Raw genomic sequence first — 21,227 nt, 5'->3', positions numbered from 1 at the left:
ATGCTGTTTAATCAGCTTATTGATATACCACACCTGTCAGGTGGATGGATTATCTTGGCAAAGGAGAAATTCTCACTGACAAGGACTTCCACAATATTTGAGAAGCTTTTTGTGCGTATGGAACATTTCAGGGATCTTTTATTTCAGGTCATGAAACCAACACTTTAAATGTTATATTTTTGTTCAGTGAAATATATAGCTAATGCTAAGTGTCAAGCCAGAGGCATGCAGCACTCACAGACCTCCATAACAGTGAGTTATCAACTCAATATAGATTCTATCCTTCCTCGCTCCCTCTTTTGTGCACGGTGGGCACAGTTTCATACCCATAGCATATTCTCTGGAGATGTGGACATAGTTACATGTCTGGACAACAGATAGGAAGAGAAACTCCCCACCCTCTCCATCTCTCACCCCCTAATGAGGGGGATCTTCCCCGAGGGGGTTTGCCTCCTCATCTGCCTCCTTAGCTTCTCATGGAGGATACGCTTCGACATGTAAAAGGAATTAAGCGAACGCAGAGAGGAGAGCGATGATTCGATGGTCCAAATAAGGGCATAGTGAGTGCCAGTCACAATTCCCCCCTCCCCCCACAGCGCTTCAGGAGCTGGAATGCTGCTTTTGCTCCTCAGCCTCTTTCAAGTGGTCGGAGGCCTGGCCCAGACAGCCAGGGAATGTTTCCGCAATGTTGGAGAGACCTATTCCAGAGAAACTCAGGCACCGATGAGTCAGCACACAAAGAATGCTGACGCAAAGAATGCTGAGTGGTTTGAACTTGAAAGTGAGAGAGTTGGTGCATAAGAGTTTGAGGAGTGTGTTTGAGGAGTGTGTTTGAGGAGTGTGTTTGAGGAGTGTGTTTGAGGAGTGTGTTTGAGGAGTGTGTTTGAGGAGTGTGTTTGAGGAGTGTGTTTGAGGAGTGTGTTTGAGGAGTGTGTTTGAGGAGTGTGTTTGAGGAGTGTGTTTGAGGAGAGAGTTTGAGGAGAGAGTTTGAGGAGAGAGAGAGATGGCCAGCGTGTGGCTGACGGGGGAGAGACTAAAGGCAGTATCCTAAAGTCTGTGTCGCAGCATGCTAGGACCTGTGTGAGGGAGCAGGCACGCGGAAGGGAGGGAGACGGAGAGAAGGATAGAGTTAGGAAAGTTATCAGCAGTAGGCCAAGGATTACCACAGCGGCCCTGGTCCTCCTCAATCTTTAGTCTGGGGCTTCAGTAGTCAGCCAGTCGCTCCATATGGTTAGCTTCTTATAAATACCTGTACTTCAAGGGGCTGAGGTATGCGATCCATCTTTACAACTGTTTATTTGGACAGCATTAAATTACTTTGGCTGTACGCTGAAGAGGATGCTCTGTGTTTTTGTATTCGAGAGATTAATACTACTTGTTATTCAGTGAAGTTACTGTCTGTGTCCCACTGTGTGTCTGTCACTTGGGCCAGAGGTATCACTGAGTCTGTGATGTCACTGACAGCCCTGTACTTGGCTGGAGGGAAAGTTCATTGAGGACAATACTGTCAGATGACACTGGTAACTTAAACTTCAATTTTTGCCTCAACTAATGCAATTGTTTTTGTTTTTGTACATAAACTGGATAAGAGGTTACACGGTTGGTCACCTATGCCCCTGTCGTATGTGTGTGTGTACTCACCTGGTGGTGCTAGAGAGAGTCCCAGGTTGTGCGCTGTATCCTAGAGAGACAGGACCAGCTTAGTTCTACTCTGCTTTTAAGAATGTGTGATATCGGTATCTGCATCATCATCCAGAACATGGAACTGTGGTCTATATTTTTATCAAGGCTGAGAGGGGGAGTTAGCGTTGCTTTACCTTTCATTGTTTTAGCTCTCACTTCAAAGTAGATGTTTTAAAGTGGGCTGAGAGGGAAGAGGACCTATGAGTGAAAACATTTGTTCACATTTCCAATAGGTGCGAAGTTCCTCCTGAGATCTGAATAAACTGAACTGTGATGCCTTTTATTCATTCCCTTTAGTCATGTTCAATATGACTGATGATTTACGACTCAAACTCTTATCTTTGGAAACATAAAATGCTTTTGGAGTAGAGCACAGTTACTGATTTGTATAGCACAATACCGATTTTTGTATTGATCTGTTGATGTGATGTGCTATACTGGACAGTTTGTCTGGCATGAATGACCACAAGGCACAATGGCAGGACATGGCAAGCACATAACATACACTATCTATAAAAAAGTATGCGGACACCCCGTCAAATTAGTGGATTCAGCTATTTCAGCCACACCCGTTGCTAACAGGTGTATAAAGTCAGGTACACAGCCATGCAATCTCCATAGACAAACATTGGCAGTAGAATGGCCTTATTGAAGAGCTCAGTGACTTTCAACATGGTACTGTCATAGAATGCCACCTTTCCAACAAGTCAGTTTGTCCATTTTTGCCCTGCAAGAGCTGCCCCGGTCTACTGTATGTGCTGTTATTGTGAAATGGAAATGTCTAGGAGCAACAACGGCTCAGCTGAGAAGTGGTAGTCCACACAAGCTCACAAAACGGGACCGCAGAGTGCTGAAACGAGTAGAGTGTAAAAACCATCTGGTCTTGGTTGCAACTAGAGGTCGACCGATTAATCGTAATGGCTGATTTAATTAGGGCCGATTTCAAGTTTTCATAACAATCGGTAATCTGCATTTTTGGACACGATTGTGGCCGACTACATTGCACTCCACGAGGAGCCTGCATGGCAGGCTGACTACCTGTTACGCGAGTGCAGCAAGAAGCCAAGGTAAATTGCCAGCTAGCATTAAACTTATCTTGTAAAAAAACAATGAATCTTAACTACACGTGGTTGATATTACTAGTTTATCTAGCTTGTCCTGCGTTGCATCTAATCGATGTGGTGCCTGTTAATTTGTCGTTGAATCACAGCCTACTTCGACAAACGGGTGATGATTTAACAAGCACATTCGCGAAAAAAGCACTGTCGTTGCACCAATGTACCTACCATAAACATCAATGCCTTTAAAATCAATACACAAATATATATTTTTACATCTGCATATTTAGTTAATATTGCCTGCTAACATGAATTTCTTTTAACTAGAGAAATTGTGTCACTTCTCTTGCGTTCCATGCAAGCAGTCAGGGTATATGCAGCAGTTTGGGCCACCTGGCTCGTTGCGAACTGTGTGAAGTCCATTTTTTCCTAACAAAGACCGTAATTAATTTGCCAGAATTGTACATAATTATGACATAACATTGAAGGTTATTCAATGTAACAGCAATATTTAGACTTATGGATGCCACACATTAGATAAAATACGGAACGGTTCCGTATTTCACTGAAAGAATAAATGTTTTGTTTTCGAAATGATAGTTTACGGATTTGACCATATTTATGACCTACGGCTTGTATTTCTGTGTGTTATTATGTTATAATTAAGTCAATGATTTGATAGAGCAGTGTGACTGAGCGGTGGTAGACAGCAGCAGGCTCGTCAGCATTCATTCAAACAGCGCTTTCGTGCATTTGCTAGCAGCTCTTCGCGTGCTTGAAGCATTGAGCTGTTTATGACTTCAAGCCTATCAACTCCCGCGATAAGGCTGGTGTAACCGATGTGAAATGGCTAGCTAGTTAGTGGGTTGCGCACTAATAGCGTTTCAATCGGTGACGTCAATCGCTCTGAGACCTTGAAGTAGTTGTTCCCCTTGCTCTGCAAGGGCCGCGGAGCGATAGGTAACGATGCTTCGAGGGTGGCTGTTGTCAATGTGTTTGAGGAGAGCGACAGAAGCAATACTGTTACACTGGCAATACTAAAGTGCCTATAAGAACATCCAATATTCAAAGGTATATGAAATACAAATGGTATAGAGAGAAATAGTCCTATAATTCCTATAATAACTACAACCTAAAACTTCTTACCTGGGAACTAGGTTCTTATGTTCTGAGCAAGAAACTTAAACGTTAGCTTTTTAACATGGCACATATTGCACTTTTACTTTCTTCTCCAACACTTTGTTTTTGCATTATTTAAACCAAATTGAACATGTTTCATTATTTATTTGAGGCTAAATTGATTTTATTGATGTATTAAATTAAGTTAAAATAAGTGTTCATTCAGTATTGTTGTAATTGTCATTATTATAAATAAATTGGCCGATTTTTTTTTAATCTGTATCAGCTTTTTTTGGTCCTCCAATAATCGGTATCGCCGTTGAAAAATCATAATCGGTCGACCTCTAGTTGCAACAGTCAGTACTGAGTTCTGCCTCTAGAAGCAATGTCAGCACAATAACTGTTTCTTCGGGAGCTTCGTAAAATGGGTTTCCATGGCTGAGCCTCACACAAGCATAAGATCACCATGCGCAATATATAGCCTCCTTATTGTTTATTTAGTAAATATTTTCTTGACTCCATTGTTGGTTAAGGGCTTGTAAGTAAGCATTTCAAAACAAGGTCTACACCTGTTTTATTTGGCGCATTTGACAAATAAAAGTGTCGGCTGGAGTGGTGTAAAGCTCGCTGCCAATGAACTGTGGAGCAGACCAACGGATGAATCTGGAGTTGGCGGATGCCAGGAGAACGCTATCTGCCTGAATGCAGAGTGGCAATTGTAAAGTTTGGTGGAGGAGGAATAATGGTCTAGGGCTGTGTTTCATTGTTCGGACTAGGCCCAGCAGCATATTTCCTGTTTCAGCATGACAATGCCCCCATGCACAAAGCGAGGTCCATACAGAAATGGTTCTTTCAAGATCGGTGTGGAAGAACTTGACTGGCCTGCACAGAGCCCTGACCTAAACTCCATCAAGCACCTTTGGGATGAATTGGAACGCCGATTGCGAGCCAGGCCTAATCACCCAACATCAGTGCTCGACCTCACTTGTGCTCTTGTGGCTGAATGGAAGCAAGTCCCTGCAGCAATGTTCCAATATCTAGTGGAAGCCTTCCCAGAAGAGTGGAGGCTGTTGTGGCAGCAAAGGGAGGACTAACTCCATATTAATGACCATGATTTTAGAATGAGATGTTCGAGTGTCCACATACTTTTGGTCATGTAGTGTATAAGTGTCCAACATCTTCTGCCAGATTAACAGAGAAATAGAAGGCCAAAGTGGAACAAGTGGAGGGAAATTGTTTAGCGGAGGGGGCTTGAGTCCAAAAAAACGTAGACTGATTTAACTGGTAGCCTAAGTATGAACGCAGTGATGAAGAAGAGGATTGAGGGATTAAGAGGGACGATGGGGGCCAGATGTGGAGACTAAGAGAGGGGGAGGAAGAAATAAGGAGTGTGGAGAATCATGGTGGGATGGCCTGGTAAACAGAGCGGGAGAGCCACTGGACCTGACTCTACTTGTCAGTACAAGCTCTGAGCAAAGCCTTATACAGACATTTCTTAGAGCATGTGCCCCAGTCGTGCGCTGCAGTTTCCTGTTAACCCCTCACTGACTGAGAAACTATAGGCTCCCATTCCGGCTCCAAATGTCAGTGTTGGCTAACTTGGAGTTTCTTTCTTTTTATTTTAATTCTCAGCTAAACTTGGCCTTTGAGTTTGGTTTATTGGTTCTCCTGTAGGCGTTGTCTGTCTGTATTCAGGCCATAAACTTATCTTAATGTTATTATCATAATGTTATCAGTTAGGTTGCTAGGAGCCTATAATTTGTCATCTTGACAGACAGGATATTTTCATAACCTTTGCATGCAAGAGCACTTGGTTATGATTTTAACATGTGCAGTAGCCACAGCTAATGTTTCAAGGGTATGTGAAAATTCCTCTGATTAAGACTAAAAATGACCATTGCCTGGTTGAGTTATTTTAAGGTTCAGCCAGTGACCTATTGGCTCTCACAGTCCACTCTCACAGGTTAAATGAACTCGTCAGCTAGTTAACGCTTAGCTTAACTACTAGTCTAGACTCTTAGCTAACCTTCGAGGACTGCATTATATGTGTGTTTTGGACACTGTCACAGGAATAGGTTGCTTATGGCATTTATTGTTCATGGTTCATTCAGAAGCTAAAGTGTGAAAAACGTGTGTCCATGTAGCATCCTGCCAACGCCTCGGACTCTGTCGACGTATGCACACACATGTAGTCTCAATATCTGTAGATGTATCAATAATTCACTCCTTACTCTGTCCTCCTGAGCCTATGCTTTCTCTCATATTAAAAATGCATTTGTTTCCCAGTCCTTTTCTCTGTACCTTCCCAGTTAGCAGCAGCCCTCACCACTCTATACCTGGGTGGGTCACGTTCACTGAAAACAAATGTGAGAAAAGCTTTTGAAATAGAATATTGGCATACTTGCTGGATAAGTTCAGCTGGCACCTCTGTTTCTGTGCTTACTGACCACAATCCACGTCTCTCTTTCCTCACACCATTATGTCCCCAGCCAGGGACATCTTTATTTTTATTTTTCCATCTATTAACTTCTTTCTTCACCTACCTTACCTAACAAGCATTTGGGTCAACAGTGAGCACATCAGTGTGTAAACTTGAAAGGGTGTGCGTTTGTGTGTGTTCACTAGTCAGGCTGAGTCAACCCTTATTAGGCATTGCTGGGAGCAAGAGGTGGGCTGTGGCTACAGAGCTGTGTCACAATCTCGCACTTCCTGTATCATGGGATGGATGGATGGATGGAGGGAGGGAGAGGAGAGAGGAGGAGGAGTGGGGAAAAGAGATTGATAAAGAAAATGAGTCTGCTCTTCCTGGTTCTCTCTTGACTAGACTCCACTTTGGCAAAAAGACCATTGGCTACACGTACTGCAATGTGAACTTATCATGTCTGGGCCGATACCTCTGGAGGTAGTGCAGGGCAGTGTAAACACAACTATCTCCTTGACATAAAACTCGTACCGGACAAATTGTTATAGCATAGCAATGTTTTTGAAACGTATAGACATTTCACTTATTTTTCTTTAGGTTTTACCTGATATTGTAGTAACAGCCAGTTACATCTGAAATTGTTTCAATTGCTTTTACCTCCGTGACTTCCATGATATAGATGGAACAAACCAGGCTTCATTTTAAGGTATCTTTTAATATGTTACCTAGTGTCTGCCTAAGAGCTCCAAATAGTTATTGTTCAGCTAAACATCAGCATTCAGCTACAGCCAGCACGTTTTACTTAAGTATTCAGAAATTATACTGAACAAAAATATAAATGCAACAATTGCAAAGATTTTTCTGAGTTACACTTCATATAAGGAAATCAGTCAATAATTTTTTTTTCTCACATGACCGGGAATCTGTTGGTCACAGGTACCTTAACATTTAAAAACAAAATCTGTATCTGGTGTGACCACCATTTGCCTCATGCAGCACGACATGTCTTCTTCACATAGAGGTGATCAGACTATTGATTGTGGTCTGTGGAATGTTGTCCCACTTCTCTTCAATGGGGCCCAATGTCGTGCCATTCATCCGCTGCCAACACCTCATGTTTCAGCATAATGCACTGCTCCATGTTTCAAGGGTCTGTGCACAGTTCCTGGAAGCTGAAAATGACCCAGTTCTTCCATGGCCATACTCACCAGACATGTCACCCGTTGAGCATGTTTGGGATGCTCTGGATCAACGTGTACAACAGCGTGTTCCAGTTCTTGCCAATATCAAGGAACTTTGCACAGCCGTTTCCTGAAGTTAGCATGCCAATTGCACGCTCCTTCAACTTGAGACATCTGTGGCACTTTTTATTCACTCTATTTTATTTAGCTAGCTAGCTTTCTAGCTAACGTTTCCTAGCTGTGTAGCCTATATTATAACATGAGTGACATCGTTCGATAACATTACTGTACTTTTATATTTGTTTTGGAAAGGTAAACGTACATTACTGATATGCTAACATTACTTGATCATGAAGCATGTTATTAGCTTTAGACTGTTCTCTCTGCTTCCGCACGGCAAGCGGTACCGGAGCGTCAAGTCTGACACCAACAGGCTCCTAAACAGCTTCTATCCCCAAGCCATAAGACTGCTATATCGCTAATAAAATGACTACATAGACTATCTGCATTGACCCTCCTATTTAATTTTTATACTGTCTCTATGCACATTCTACACACTTACTCACCACGACCAACACACACACACCGCTCCTCAGACTCATCTCTCGTAGTTGGAATAGGGACTCTGTCACTCACTCACTAAGCCTGTCTGAAGGTCAGGGACTTCCTTTGTGTGACTAGGGGAGTGTGTGAACCTTGATATGAGCCAGAGTATCGGGGTGGCCCTCACTATCTGTCTGTCATTGTCACCATGTCTGGCTCTAGTCAGTAACACTTGTCTGTCAGTGCCACTGCACATAAGCCTACTTGCATAACACTGCAGTCCTCTCCTATAGATTGGTTTGAATTTCCAGTAGTCTCTAAAATGTGTTTACTTTCTCTTAAAGACCAGGGGCTGCGAAATGCCAAGGTTTCTATTAGCTGGTACATTTCCCTAAGAACAGGTTGGCCAGTTGTATTTCTTCTTTAATCAGTACAACAGTTTTCAGCTGTGCTAACATAATTGCAAAAGGGTTTTCTAATGATCAATTAGCCTTTTAAAATTACAAACTTGGATTAGCTAACGCAACGTGCCATTGGAACACAGGAGTGATGGTGGCTGATAATGGGCCTCTGTAAGCCTATGTAGATATTCCATAAAATATCTGCCGTTTCCAGCTATAATAGTCATTTGCAACATTAACAATGTCTACACTGTATTTCTGATCAATTTGAGGTTATTTTAATAGACAAATGTGCTTCTCTTTCAAAAACAAGGACATTTCTAAGTGGCGGTAGTTGTCTAAGCTGGTTCGACTCCTTAAATTAGCCATTTTAATTTTTTTGTTACGCAAAAAGAGTGCCTTTTGCATCCCTGTTGATTTAAAAAAAAAAAAACATTTTTTAAATTTTACTCCCTTTTATCTCATTGTTACAACTCCTGTACGGGCTCGGGAGAGACGAAGGTCGAAAGCCATGCGTCCTCCGAAACCCAACCAAGCCGCACTGCTTCTTAACACAGCGCGCATCCAACCCGGAAGCCAGCCGCAACAATGTGTCGGAGGAAACACCGTGCACCTGGTGGCCTGGTTAGCATGCGCTGCGCCCGGCACGCCACAGGAGTCGCTAGTGTGCGATGAGACAAGGATATCCCTGCCGGCCAAACTGGACGACGCTAGGCCAATTGTGTCTCGCCCCACGGACCTCCCGGTCGCGGCCGGCTGTGAAGGAGCCTAGGCGCGAACCCAGAGTCTCTGGTCGCACAGCTAGACCACTGCGCCACCCAGGAGGCCCCACTGTTGATATTTTAAGTAGAAATTGTGAACCAATATTGAATTTTCAAAGCCTGTTTATAAATATTTTTTAAAGTGCATTTTAATATAGACCACATAGAGAATTCAATAGATATGAATAAAGACTTGTTAAAGTGCCAAAATTCTTCATTTTGACATGTTCCTCTTTGACATCTAGGAAGATTTTAACCCACTTAACCACAACATTTTCAGCATTGTAAAGCTCTAGTTATTTTGTTGTTTTGACAAAGATTATTATTTACTTCAGCTGGTTTGACTCTTTTGGGCCATTTGTCTGGTGTTTTGTGGTGGGAAAATAAGTGGGTCGAGTGTAACACGTCAACCCTATTACCCATAGATAGACAGGCTAAAAATATTTTAGCAATTTATACATTTTTGTGAAGCTTGCATTCGATTGCCACTCCCTGTTGCACACAAGTTTCCATTCCCCCGTCACAAGAAGATTTAGGGCTGATTTAAGATGAAATTGTCAACCCTGTTACTTTATTTGGCACTTACTACCTTTTTATCATGTTGAAATCTAAAGTAACATTTTTCTGACCAAGTTACACTTCTCAAAGGGCGCTGACTTGGTGGAACAATCCTACTGCATTCCTGCTCTCTCTTTTTATATTTATTTAACTAGGCAAGTCGGTTAAGAACAAATTCTTATTTTCAATGACAGCCTCTGGTTAACTGCCTTGTTCAGGGGCAGATTTGACCTTTTCAGCTCGGGGATTCGATCTTGCGACCTTTCGGCTACTAGTCTAACACTCTAACCACTAGGCTACCTGCTGCCCCGTGTTTATCTTGTCTGTCTCTCCTACTCTTCCACCTTCGCTTCCCTCACAATGTCTCTCTCTTTCATACATGCACTAACATCTGGTAAATGCATCTGCATATTCTCACAATACATGTCAAGGGAGGACCTAAACTTAGACTATACACTCACAGGCGTATAAATGGCCTGTTGATTGTGCTGAAGAGACACCATTCATTATGTTGTATTACCTGTTGCTCCCTCCTTTCATTAAGAGTGTATTGAGTTGGCTTGCATCAGTGCTCGGGGGTCCATTGACAGCCATAGTGTGACAGTGGCTGGGTGAGTTTGAACAGAGCAACTGGACGATTGCCTGTATGGACTGGCTCAACTCTCAAGCATGTCTTGTTTATGGCAGCATGTGACCTAGCTCATTTTTATGATTCTTTCTCCCTCTCTTCTCCGCCCCCTCTCTTCCTACCCTGCTGTCCTCCACTATACTTTCCCCTGGTTCCCTCCTTCTCCATTATTAGCCCCTCTCCCAACACCATCCCTTCTTCCCTTACTCCTGGCCCCCCTTTCTCTCTCTCTAGCTCTCTATCTATTCAACTCTAAGCTTTTTTTGCATAATAAATAATTCCACTGTCTCTCCTTTTAGTGAGTCCAGTATCTGCCAGGCTCGGGCCACGGTGATGATCTATGATGATGGGAATAAGATGTGGCTCCCGGCAGGAACAGGGCCTCAGACCTTCAGCAGGGTCCAGATCTACCACAACCCCTCCACTAACGCCTTCAGAGTGGTGGGACGCAAGATGCAGACAGATCAACAGGTAGAGTGCGTGTGTGTCTATATGTACAGTATCTATGGCAATGGGTTTTAGTCTGTGTGCATGCTTGTTTCACTGATTGTGTGTGTGTTTGGTCTTGTGTGATGTTGTACATCATCAACAGCTTCAAACCTCTAGTACCAACAAGCCCGGCCAGCTGGAGAACTGTGAATCAGCCCTTTATCCACCTATGGCCATGCCCAGGCAGGCTAACACCCACTAACCACCTCTGTGACACAAGCACAAACACCCTACCCCAGGTTCTATGTGCTGGTTCAAAGAGCTGTGTTCTGTCTCCTGTAGTTCCCCCATCAGGGCCAACAGGCTAGTACAGTCCTGGGTGAGACCTATCAATACTTACATCTCCTGTACTGTCACAGCTTTAACAATGGAACAAGACAAACAGCACTATCTATACTGAACAAATGTATAAACACAACATATAAAGTCAGACATTTTCCACATTCACAAAAAAAGCTTTTTTCTCTCCAATTCTGTGCACAAATATTTTTACATCCCTGCTAGTGAGCATGTCTCCTTTGCCAAGATAATCCATCCACCTGTGGAGTGGTAAATCAAGAAGCTGATTAAACCTCATGATCATTACACAGGTGCACCTTGTGCTTGGGACAATAAAAGGCTATTCTAAAATGTGCAGTTCTGTCACGCAACACAATGCCACAGTTGTTTCAAGTTTTGAGGGAGTGTGTAATTGGCATGCTGACTGCAGGAATGCCCATCAGAGCTGTTGCAAAATAATTTTGTTAATTTCTCTACCATAAGCCGCCACGTTGTTTTAGAGAATTTGGCAGTACATCCAACCAGCCTCATAACCACAGACCACATGTAACCACAAAAGCCTATGACCTCCACGTCCGGCTTCTTCACTTGTGGGATCGTCTGAGACCAGTCACCCGGACAGCGGATGAAACTGAATATTTCTGTCTGTAATAAAGCCCTTTTGTGGGGGAAAAACTCATTCCTATTGGCAGCATGCCCTCCAAGGCCCACCCATGACTGCACCCCTGCCCTGTCATGTGAAATGCATAGATCAGGGTCTAATGAATTTATTTAAATTGACTGATTTCCTTATGAACTGTAACTCAGTAAAATAGTTGAAATTGTTGCATTCATATTTTTGTTCAGTATAGATATAGTATCTGACCATCCCATCCCCCTCTCGCTTCCGCCTCTCCTGCTCTCTCTCCGTACAATTCTTTCGCCTAAGTGTTTCCCATAGACGTATCTTAAAGTGGATTATGTTTCCTGAGAGGTATTTGGGCAGCTCAACCATTTCCTGTGACAATTAAGGAAGCCTTCCCCCTCTCTCTGAGTATATCTGTCCCCTCCCTCTGTGTCTGCTTCTGCTTCTATCTCTCCCTGACTCTTTTGGCGCGGGGAGTTTAGCTGCTCGCTCGCTCCTCCGCTCTGTGGAATTCAGGGGTTTTAAAACAAATAGAGAAATGATGCATCAGCACATTCAAACTGAGTCACTCAAACCCAGAGCACCATGGCCTGTATTGAATCACCAGGCTGGTGCCACCTGCTGGACTGATATAGACCTAGAGTGCATTTCTCTTGTCATAACTGGCTTCTTGTCCTTGATCTGAAAGCACAGGCTGAGTGCAATGTGGAAAAAGCTTTCAATTAGGAAGATGGAAGAGAGGATACCATGCCACATTAGACTGAGATGCACCCTAAACACTAACACTTAGGGTTGGGCGATATATCATGATTACTGGTATGGATCCACATACCGGTATGGATTTTTATCACTGAGTGTTTGTATAAAGGTCTAATATTGCCATTACACATGTAGTTCCTTCCATACAACCTGAGTAAGGACCGTTCACTTCTCTAAAATCTGCCGTTTGTCCATTTGAACTATTCTGAGCATCACCTTGTTTCTTGATAAAAGAAGTGGGATATGACGTGGATGTCGATTTAAGACAGCCCCCCGCACCTCTCTGATTCAGAGGGGTTGGGTTAAATGCAGAAGACACATTTCAGTTGAATGCATTCAGTTGTACAACTGACTAGGTGTCCCCCTTTCCTTTATCCATGATATGCCAATGTTGGGAGTGTCATGACTCGTGTCTTGACTCCGACCCCTTTCTCTCTAAGGTGGTGATTAACTGTCCGATTGTGAAGGGCCTGAAGTACAATGAGGCCACGCCCAACTTCCACCAGTGGCGAGACGCGCGGCAGGTGTGGGGGCTCAACTTCGGCAGTAAGGAGGATGCCGCCCTCTTCGCCAGCGGAATGGCCCATGCACTGGAGGTGCTTAACTCCGTGGCAGACGCAGGTACTATTAGAATGGATTTTACATGTAGCCTCAACATACATACATACAATACCTAAAGGCACAGCACAGTCTGAGAAATAATTAAGAGATGCATGTGTGGAAACATGAGCATGACTTGCATCTCACAGCTTTTTTAAGTTATACTAAGAAAATCGCTTTATCTCCAGGTTACGCTACCCTCCCCCGCCCAGTGTCAAATGGACCTTCCCCAGAGGAGCTGGAACAGCAGCGGAGGTACCAAGTGTGGGATATCCGGGAGGGAGGGGGGAGTACAGTACACTCACCTTTACTTCCACATTGAGTTGTAATTAAGGGTCAGTACAGGTATCAAGACAAGACAGTTTCATATGACCAGTCCCACTGACACGGTTTGACATAACCACACTGACTCAGAGGATTTGTCAGCATTAGCCTTATGCCGCTTAGCCCTCAGCCAGCCTCTTGAGGTCGGAGGTTGAAAAGCTATAGAAGGTCAACTCCTCTTTGATATCGAAATCCATCCTTTCCTACCTCTTCCTGTGGACCCCACACTCACCAAGGATACATTCAGCTTTACCCCTCATCTCATTTAGTCTAATGGGCAATATAACACACTGTGGAGACTCTGGGATAGCCTGGCAAGGTTGTCTGTCAAATGGTGGTAGTAATGGTCACAGATATGATTGTCACGATGGCGCCGACAGAGAAGGGCGACATCTTACGAGTTCCAAGTCGTTTGCTATATAGTGACTTTTATTGTATTTGTACAGAAAGTTCATAGTATTATCACATATGCACTTCTGGAAACCAGATTGACAGTTACTAACCCCAATTTTGACTTCAGCTCCAACTCAGCTGTTCCACTATTCATACCGAACCCTATTACCTTTGTTTCATGGGCTACCAAGAATCTGCAGGCCTAGATGCGAGACGAAGTGGAGTCGAGGTGGAGTCGATTCTATTAGCAAATTTTCAGTCACTTGAGAATAAGAAAAAGACTTGAAAGCTGCAATATTATGTCTTACTGAAACACTATGCACGTAGTACTCGGTGGATTCTCCATGCAGCGGCAGGATCGGCCGGTGGCTTCGGGGAAGTCGAAAGGAAATGGAGTGTTTTTTTAAAGTAAATAACAACTGTACTGCTTCAAGTGTGAAGGAAATCTCTAGCAATTATTTTTATTTTTCTCCCCAATTGGTAGTTACAGTCTTGTCCCATCTCTGCAACTCCCACCAGAGCTGTTGCCAGATAATTTAATATTAATTTCTCTACCATAAGCTGCCTCCCAACATTGTTTTAGAGATTTGGGCAGTACGTCCAATATATGAACAGTAACTCAGTAAAATCTTTAAAATTGATGCATGCTGTGTTTTTATATTTTTGTTCAGTATAGAATACCTCATGGTAAATTGCAGACCCTTTTATCTAACAAGAGTTTTCACCTAATTTATCATGGCAGTCTACATCCCTCCACAAGCTAACACTGAACTGTATGGGGCTTCAACACAGGGGGACATAAAACCGTCCTACCTGACTTCTACCAACACGTCTGCTGCTCCAGTAGGAGTGCTAAAACTGTAGACTACTTTTATTCTACCCACATAAGTGCTTACAAGGCCCTCCCCCGTCCTCCCTTCGGGAAAAGCTTAGCATGACTCCATTCTCCTGCTTCCTGTTTACAAACAAACTCAAACAGGAAGTACCAGTGATTCACTCAATATGGAAGTAGTCGGATGAAGCAGACACAAGGATACAAGACTGTTTTGCTAGTACAGACTGGGATGTGTTCTGGGATTCATTCGATAGCATTGACGATCTCAATTGCACTTCACACTGCCCTCTCCCATCTGGACAAGAGGGGAAATAACTATGTGAATGCCATTCATAGGGGTGGCAGGTAGCCTAGTGGTTAAAGTGTTGGACCTATAACCGGAAGGTTGCTAGATCAAATCCCTGAGCTGACAAGGTCAAAATCTGTCGTTCTGCCCCTGAGCAAGGCAGTTAACCCATTGTAAATACGAATTTGTTCTTAACTGACTTGCCTGGTTAAATACATTTTGTAAAAAAAATATATATATACTACAGCGCAGCCTTCAACATGACATCCAGACTGGCCAGCCCTAGGTGATGAGGGTAAGCAACAACACCTCTGCCACACTGACCCTCAACACAGGGGCTTCTCAGGGGTGTGTGCTTAGTTCCCTCCTGTACTCCCTTTCCACCCACAACTTTTTGTCCTCCACCATCAAGTTTTCTGAATATACGACAGTGGTAACCCTGATCACCAACGGCGATGAGTCTGCTTACAGAGAGGTGGCCAGAGACCTAGCAGTGTGTTGCCAGGACAACCTATTCCCTCAATGTCAGCAAGACAGGAGCTGATTGTGGACTGCGGGGAGAGCACGCCCCGCCATCCACATCGACAGGGCTGTTGTGGAGCAGGTCGAGAGCTTCAAGTTCCTTTGCGCCAACATCCACTAAGGACCTAACATTGTCCACCCGCACAGTCGTGAAGCGGGCACAGCAGCGTCTCTTCCCCCTCAGGAGGCTGAACAGATTTGGAATGGGCCCTTGGATCCTCAAAAAGTTCTACAGCTGCACCATAGAGTGCATCTTGACTGGTTGCATCTCCGCTTGGTATGGCAATTGCACCGTCCTTGACCGCAAAGCACTACAAAGGGGGGTGCGGACAGCCCAATACATCACTGGGGTCAAGCTCTCTGCCATCCAGAACCTCTATATCAGGAGGTGTTAGAGGAAGGCCCAAAAAACACTCCAGCCACCCTAGCCATAAACTGTTCATTCTGCTACCGTCCAGCAAACGGTACCGGAGCATCGGTCTCGGACCAACAAGATTCGAGGCAGTTCTCTGGGGTGAAGAATGAGGACAGACTATTCTGGGTTTGGCGGATGCCAGGAGAACGTTACCTGCCCCAATGCATAGTGCCAACTGTAAAGTTTGGTGAATGATGAATAATGGTCTGGGGCTGTTTTTTCATGGTTCAGGCGGGTGGGTCCCTTAGTTCCAGTGAAGGGAAATATTAATGCATACAATGCCATTCTAGACAATTCCATGCTTCCAACAGTTTGGGGAAGGCTCTTTCCTGTTTCAGCATAATTCCCCATGCACAAAGCGAGGCCCATACAGACATTTTTGTCAAGATCAGTGTGAAAGAACTTGATTGGCCTGTACAGAGCCCTGACAACCCCATCGAACACCTTTGGCATGAATTGGAAGGGCGACTGCGAGCCAGGCCTAACCGCCCAACCTCACTAATGCTCTTGTGGCTGAATGGAAGCAAGTCCCCGCAGCAATGTTCTAACATCTAGTGGAAAGCCTTCCCAGAAGATTGGAGGCTGTTATAGCAGCAAAGGGGGGACCAACGCCATATTAATGCCCATGATTTTGGAATGAGATGTTCGACAAGTAGGTGTCCGTATACTTTTGGTCATGTAGTGTATCTACCTCAAATACCTTGTATCTCTGCACATTGATCTGGTACTGTTACTCCATATATATATCTCCATTCTTGTGTGTTTTATTATAAACTCTGCATCATTGAGATGCGCTCGTAAGTAATTATCATGGCAAAGTCTACACCAGCCCTCAGTCAACCAACAGTGCTTTAAAGTGTGTGTGGCGACAGCAGCTCCTGTGGGTGACAGATGCGTTGGGGTAGGGGACCTGGAGCGACCCGGATTAGGGCTTCTGGCCAGATGTGGACTTTAATATCAGTGCAGGGCTAATCAGAAGCTGTGAAATGCCCCTTCACAGACCCAGCATGGCCGCATAGTCTGCACAATTTATTCACGAATATGCTCTTCAGTCTAACACTGCTCCAGAGCCATCTGTCACAATTAGACAGTGCCCACTGTGATTGTTTGAACATGGTTGTTGTTTTAATGAAAGGATTGCTGGTACAGTTCACTTGCCATGTTATTATTGTCGAAAGATGAAAAACAAAATGTAATTTCTCTGCTATGCCACCTCTGGCTAGATACCTTATTTTCATGGAGGATGTGGTGCCTTCCCATTCATCCCTTCACCATATACAACATTGTTATATTATTTGTGCCTTTCTAAATCTGTTTGGGTGTATTGGTGTATGTTTGTTTGTCTCTGTGTTAATCCCCATGAGTTTTGTCCCTGTAGGCTGGAGCAACAAGAGAGAGAGCGGCAGGAGTGGGAGAGACTGGAGAGAGAGAGACAACAAGCTGCAGCAGGTCAGAGGCACCATCTTGTGTCAAACAGCCACACTGACAGCAATACAATTAGCCTTTTTCAACACTGTGACAGTCTCTTACCTTTTTTATTTTTAGTGCCCACTCCCCCAGTCCCACCGTTGGCCCCCCCAGCACCTCCGGGGCCCCCTCCACCCCCAGGACCTCCTCCGTCTGGGCCCCCTCCTCCCCCTGGACCTCCTCCCCCAGGACCCCCGGCCGCAGGATCAGGACCCCCGCCCGCCCCACCGCTGCCCTCCCCAGGAGGAGATGGGGGCCTAGGGGGAGGTGCAGGGGGCCTGGCGACAGCCTTAGCTGCGGCCAAGCTCCGCAGAGTGGCCAAGGTGAGAGACAGAAAGGAGAAATAGTGGCCTCAGGATAAGAATTAGCGTAACAGTTGTTTTGTATCTGTTGTATCGATCTCCACATTTTATGCAACCACCAATTATTTCTGATTTGGACTTCAATGCAAATCATTTTATAATGCCGAGCCTCTCTGTTTTGCAGTGCTAGCTAGAGCTAAAGGTGGTTTTGTATCGATACTCTAACCGCTCCTGTGTCTTCTACTGCTCTCTGTAGGACGATAGTGGTAGTGTTGCTGCTGCTTCTTCTGCTGCAGCACCGGCTGCCAAGCCTGATCAAAGCCGCACCAGTGGGTCCATCGGTGGTGGTGGTGGAGGAGGCCTGATGGGTGAGATGGCATCCATCCTGGCACGGAGGTAGGTGGTACTGAAGAGAGCACTGCTATAAATGAACAGATTCATACACCCCAGTCAAGAGCGCTGTGTATGCACCTCTATGGATCTGATCTGGCTTAGTGAATCTTTAAGTGTTATACCACACTATTACTCTCCTTTTGTCTGTCTTGTTCAGGAAAAAAATGGCAGACGGTGGGGCGAAGCCACCCGCTAAGACAGCAGATAATGTAAGTATTTGTTAATTTATTGGCCAACTATGTCGTGAGTACATAATTGAGCAATTTCCATGTAGTCAAAAAACACTCACGTTTGTCTGGTCTCTGTTTCCTTTCTCCCTACAGGATGACTCAGAGTCTCAAGGCCAAAGTGGTGAGAACTGCGTGTGTCAGTCTGTTTGTACCTAGGAAGACAAATGTGCTTAATATTAGACTTTTTATACAATTTTGATGTAAAATATCCCTCTCTCCTTTTTAGACACTCTTGGAAGAAGACCATGGGAGAAATCAGCCACTATGCCCAGGTAAGTTTTCAGCTTCCTATGCTCTCTCTCTCTCTCTCTGTCTCTCTCTGTCTGTAGTGAGAGCAGCCTTTGTGGACGTATGTCAGTCTCAGAATTCAAAGAGGGGTGTGTGTGTTGATGAATTGGTTGCTTCACATTGTAAGAGCAGAGTGTGTGTCTTTTACAAACAGGAATAACTCCATCTCCAAGAGCATGGACTCCACCTCTCCCTTGCCCCAGGGTCCCAGGTACAAAGTCCCTCCCCTGACAAGACAACAGGACTAATGCTTTCCTGTTCTCTCTAGCATACCGTCCCATCTCCCTTCTCTCTGTCCGGTCAACAGGGGCACAGCTTCAGATCGTGGTGCTGGGCTATTGTACTGTTGACAGCACCACCTAGTGGACTTCAGAAAGCTATGACTACTTTGACAGCCTTTCTCATCTGCATCATTCCATTCTGATATGTGAATTGATATCCCTTGATGTAGTATAGAATGGAATTTTGTGTGTTTTGTCTGGCATTTCTGGACATTTGGTTCTGTGGTCAACAGTCAATGGTGTATGTGTGGTGCTTCCTGAGGCCTCTTTGGGGGTGCTATGGTGATGGGTTGGATTAACAGCGTGGGTTGTCAGTGATGGGACTATGTTCGATATTAATCAGTCTCTCCCTTTCTCTCTGCCTCCCCTACCCACTCGCTTTCTTTCCACCCCGTCTCCACACCGTATCCAGGGTGAAGCATGCAGGTGGTAGTAATGATGCTGGAGGTGGTGAAGAGACAGATATGGAGAGGATTAAACAGGTAAATATTATTTTCTGAAGCACCTCTAATTCCAAGACAAGTATAGACATATAATCATATGCAATACTAAGACTGCAAATTATAGAATGTTTTGGTTCCTTCCTGTAGGAGATTCTTGACGAGATGCGGAAGGAGTTACAAAAAGTCAAGGAGGAGATAATCGGAGGTGAGACTGCAGATATTTTTCACACGGAAACCGCTTCAATGACATTTGTAAAAAAGTCAAAATTAAGTGTGGGGGGGGGATAGAACAAAGGCAGTACTTTTCTTTGTCAGGTGTTGTATTGATTGTTTCTTGTCTCGCTCCTGTTCCACAGCCTTTATTGAGGAGCTACAGAAGAGGGGTTCCACATAGTTCTACTAGAGGAACAGGGGGATGCGATGGATGGAGGTTATGGCCCTTTGTGGACCTCTCCCATATCACCCCCTCCAGTGTAGCCCAGGGATTTTTCTTTCTCCCCTTCACACATTCTCACATTCACACACACCTACATACTTGCACACGACATGTACACGTTAACCCAGGGAACCGATTCACAAATACAGGACTAGATCACCTACTACCACCCCATCTGTGATGACACAACCTCTCCTCACTCATCCCTTCTTGTATCCAACTCTTCCTTCATTTCATGAGAACCACTGTAGAGCACATACTCACGGCTGCTGTTACTCTTACTCCTTGTCATGTACAATTGTTTCTCTTCCCCCATGTATCTGCCCCATAGAAATCTTGCTCCTATTCACTCTCTTTGTCAGACAGACCAGTGTTTTCACTGGGGTCTTCAGTATTCAGGGAAGATCATATCATTAATTCTTGTTACTGTAATGGCAGAGTGGTTGGTTGGCTTTTGTAAGAATCCTCTTTAACTTGGCACAGCGTTGACCTCAAACACGGCCTTCAAATAAAAACATTTTATATGGGCCAAGACGACATAGGCCTATCTTGAGAATGTGTGGTGACGGGAGGAAACTAACAGATTGTACAGGGACCCCATGGTGGAGGGCTTTCATCCACAGCACACACTGCTCCCTTCAGGCCTGGTGCACAAGAGCTTGCACTGCACCACTGCCTTGAACCCAACGCTACTGCTCCCAAGTGTACTGCTCTGTCAATGGCCAAAAAAGAGACCATACACAAACTTCAGTTCTACAGACTTTGAGAAGAAGTCAGAGGAGACATGCAAAGGGAATGTGATGGACGACCTCCCGGAGTGCCGTGAGAGAGGAGAGTACTGTGGTTCTGTGCTATGGAGGGAATCCTACTTCTTTCTGCATTGCACTTGGCCTGGAGAAAGTGTGTATTTTGTGTGCCACTCAGAATCGACAAAACACTCATCTTTCCCTTCTGCTCAAAATGAGACACTAATAATTTGCCAGTGCAGTGGTCCTAAACTGTACTGTTTATTTTGTTTGAAAAATGTTTTCTAACTACATTGAAATATAAGAATTCGGCCATGACTAAGTCAATTAATTGGCCATGACCAATTGCCTTGGAGAATATATATTAAAAAATAATTGAGGGGGGGGCTAGCAAAATTGAAATGATGTTTCTATTTTAGTTGAGGTGAATGGGACATTTTTGGATTGCTTTCTTTTTAAGAGATGTAATTGGGTTACTGTTTTTGTTTTGTTTTTCTAATAGAGTATAGGCTTTTTACACTGAAATAAAACAGCGTAGAGACACTGGATTAGAGATGCCTTTTATAGTCAAATACAGCCGCTTCTTGTAATGCATCAGCTTCTTGAGTCTCCTTTTTTTGTTTTTTCCATTGCTCTTTTTAAGCCTTAAATAATTTTTAGGATATTCTGGCTGTCAAGGCATTGAATGGGATTATTTAGTCAAAAAATTGCACAAATGCATTTATGAACATTTTGAATAATTAAGAAAGTATGTATTAAT

The 21,227-nt window shown here is 44.2% G+C and overlaps 1 protein-coding gene across 2 annotated transcripts in view; it reads left to right on the top strand.

Annotated features, from left to right (window-relative positions):
* vaspb (vasodilator stimulated phosphoprotein b) overlaps nucleotides 1-21,061 on the top strand; it is a 30,728-nt gene extending 9,667 nt beyond the window's left edge. The window contains exons 2-14 of one of the 2 annotated variants that reach the window (XM_064975026.1): nucleotides 10,654-10,825; nucleotides 12,947-13,127; nucleotides 13,295-13,361; nucleotides 17,260-17,330; nucleotides 17,427-17,671; nucleotides 17,907-18,046; nucleotides 18,201-18,252; nucleotides 18,367-18,394; nucleotides 18,500-18,545; nucleotides 18,716-18,772; nucleotides 19,255-19,324; nucleotides 19,433-19,490; nucleotides 19,642-21,061. In XM_064975026.1, coding sequence (XP_064831098.1) covers nucleotides 10,654-10,825; nucleotides 12,947-13,127; nucleotides 13,295-13,361; nucleotides 17,260-17,330; nucleotides 17,427-17,671; nucleotides 17,907-18,046; nucleotides 18,201-18,252; nucleotides 18,367-18,394; nucleotides 18,500-18,545; nucleotides 18,716-18,772; nucleotides 19,255-19,324; nucleotides 19,433-19,490; nucleotides 19,642-19,679 — 1,225 coding nt within the window. In that variant the 3' untranslated portion in view covers nucleotides 19,680-21,061. The remainder of the gene's footprint in view (nucleotides 1-10,653; nucleotides 10,826-12,946; nucleotides 13,128-13,294; nucleotides 13,362-17,259; nucleotides 17,331-17,426; nucleotides 17,672-17,906; nucleotides 18,047-18,200; nucleotides 18,253-18,366; nucleotides 18,395-18,499; nucleotides 18,546-18,715; nucleotides 18,773-19,254; nucleotides 19,325-19,432; nucleotides 19,491-19,641) is intronic. The other variant, XM_064975027.1, reaches the window with a different exon arrangement.
* The last annotated feature ends 166 nt before the right edge of the window (nucleotides 21,062-21,227 follow it).

The sequence above is a fragment of the Oncorhynchus masou genome, chromosome 9, assembly GCF_036934945.1.
Source record: "Oncorhynchus masou masou isolate Uvic2021 chromosome 9, UVic_Omas_1.1, whole genome shotgun sequence".
Lineage (NCBI taxonomy): Eukaryota > Metazoa > Chordata > Actinopteri > Salmoniformes > Salmonidae > Oncorhynchus > Oncorhynchus masou.
Note: the sequence above shows the minus strand (reverse complement) of the source record. Positions and strands in the feature narration are given on the sequence as shown.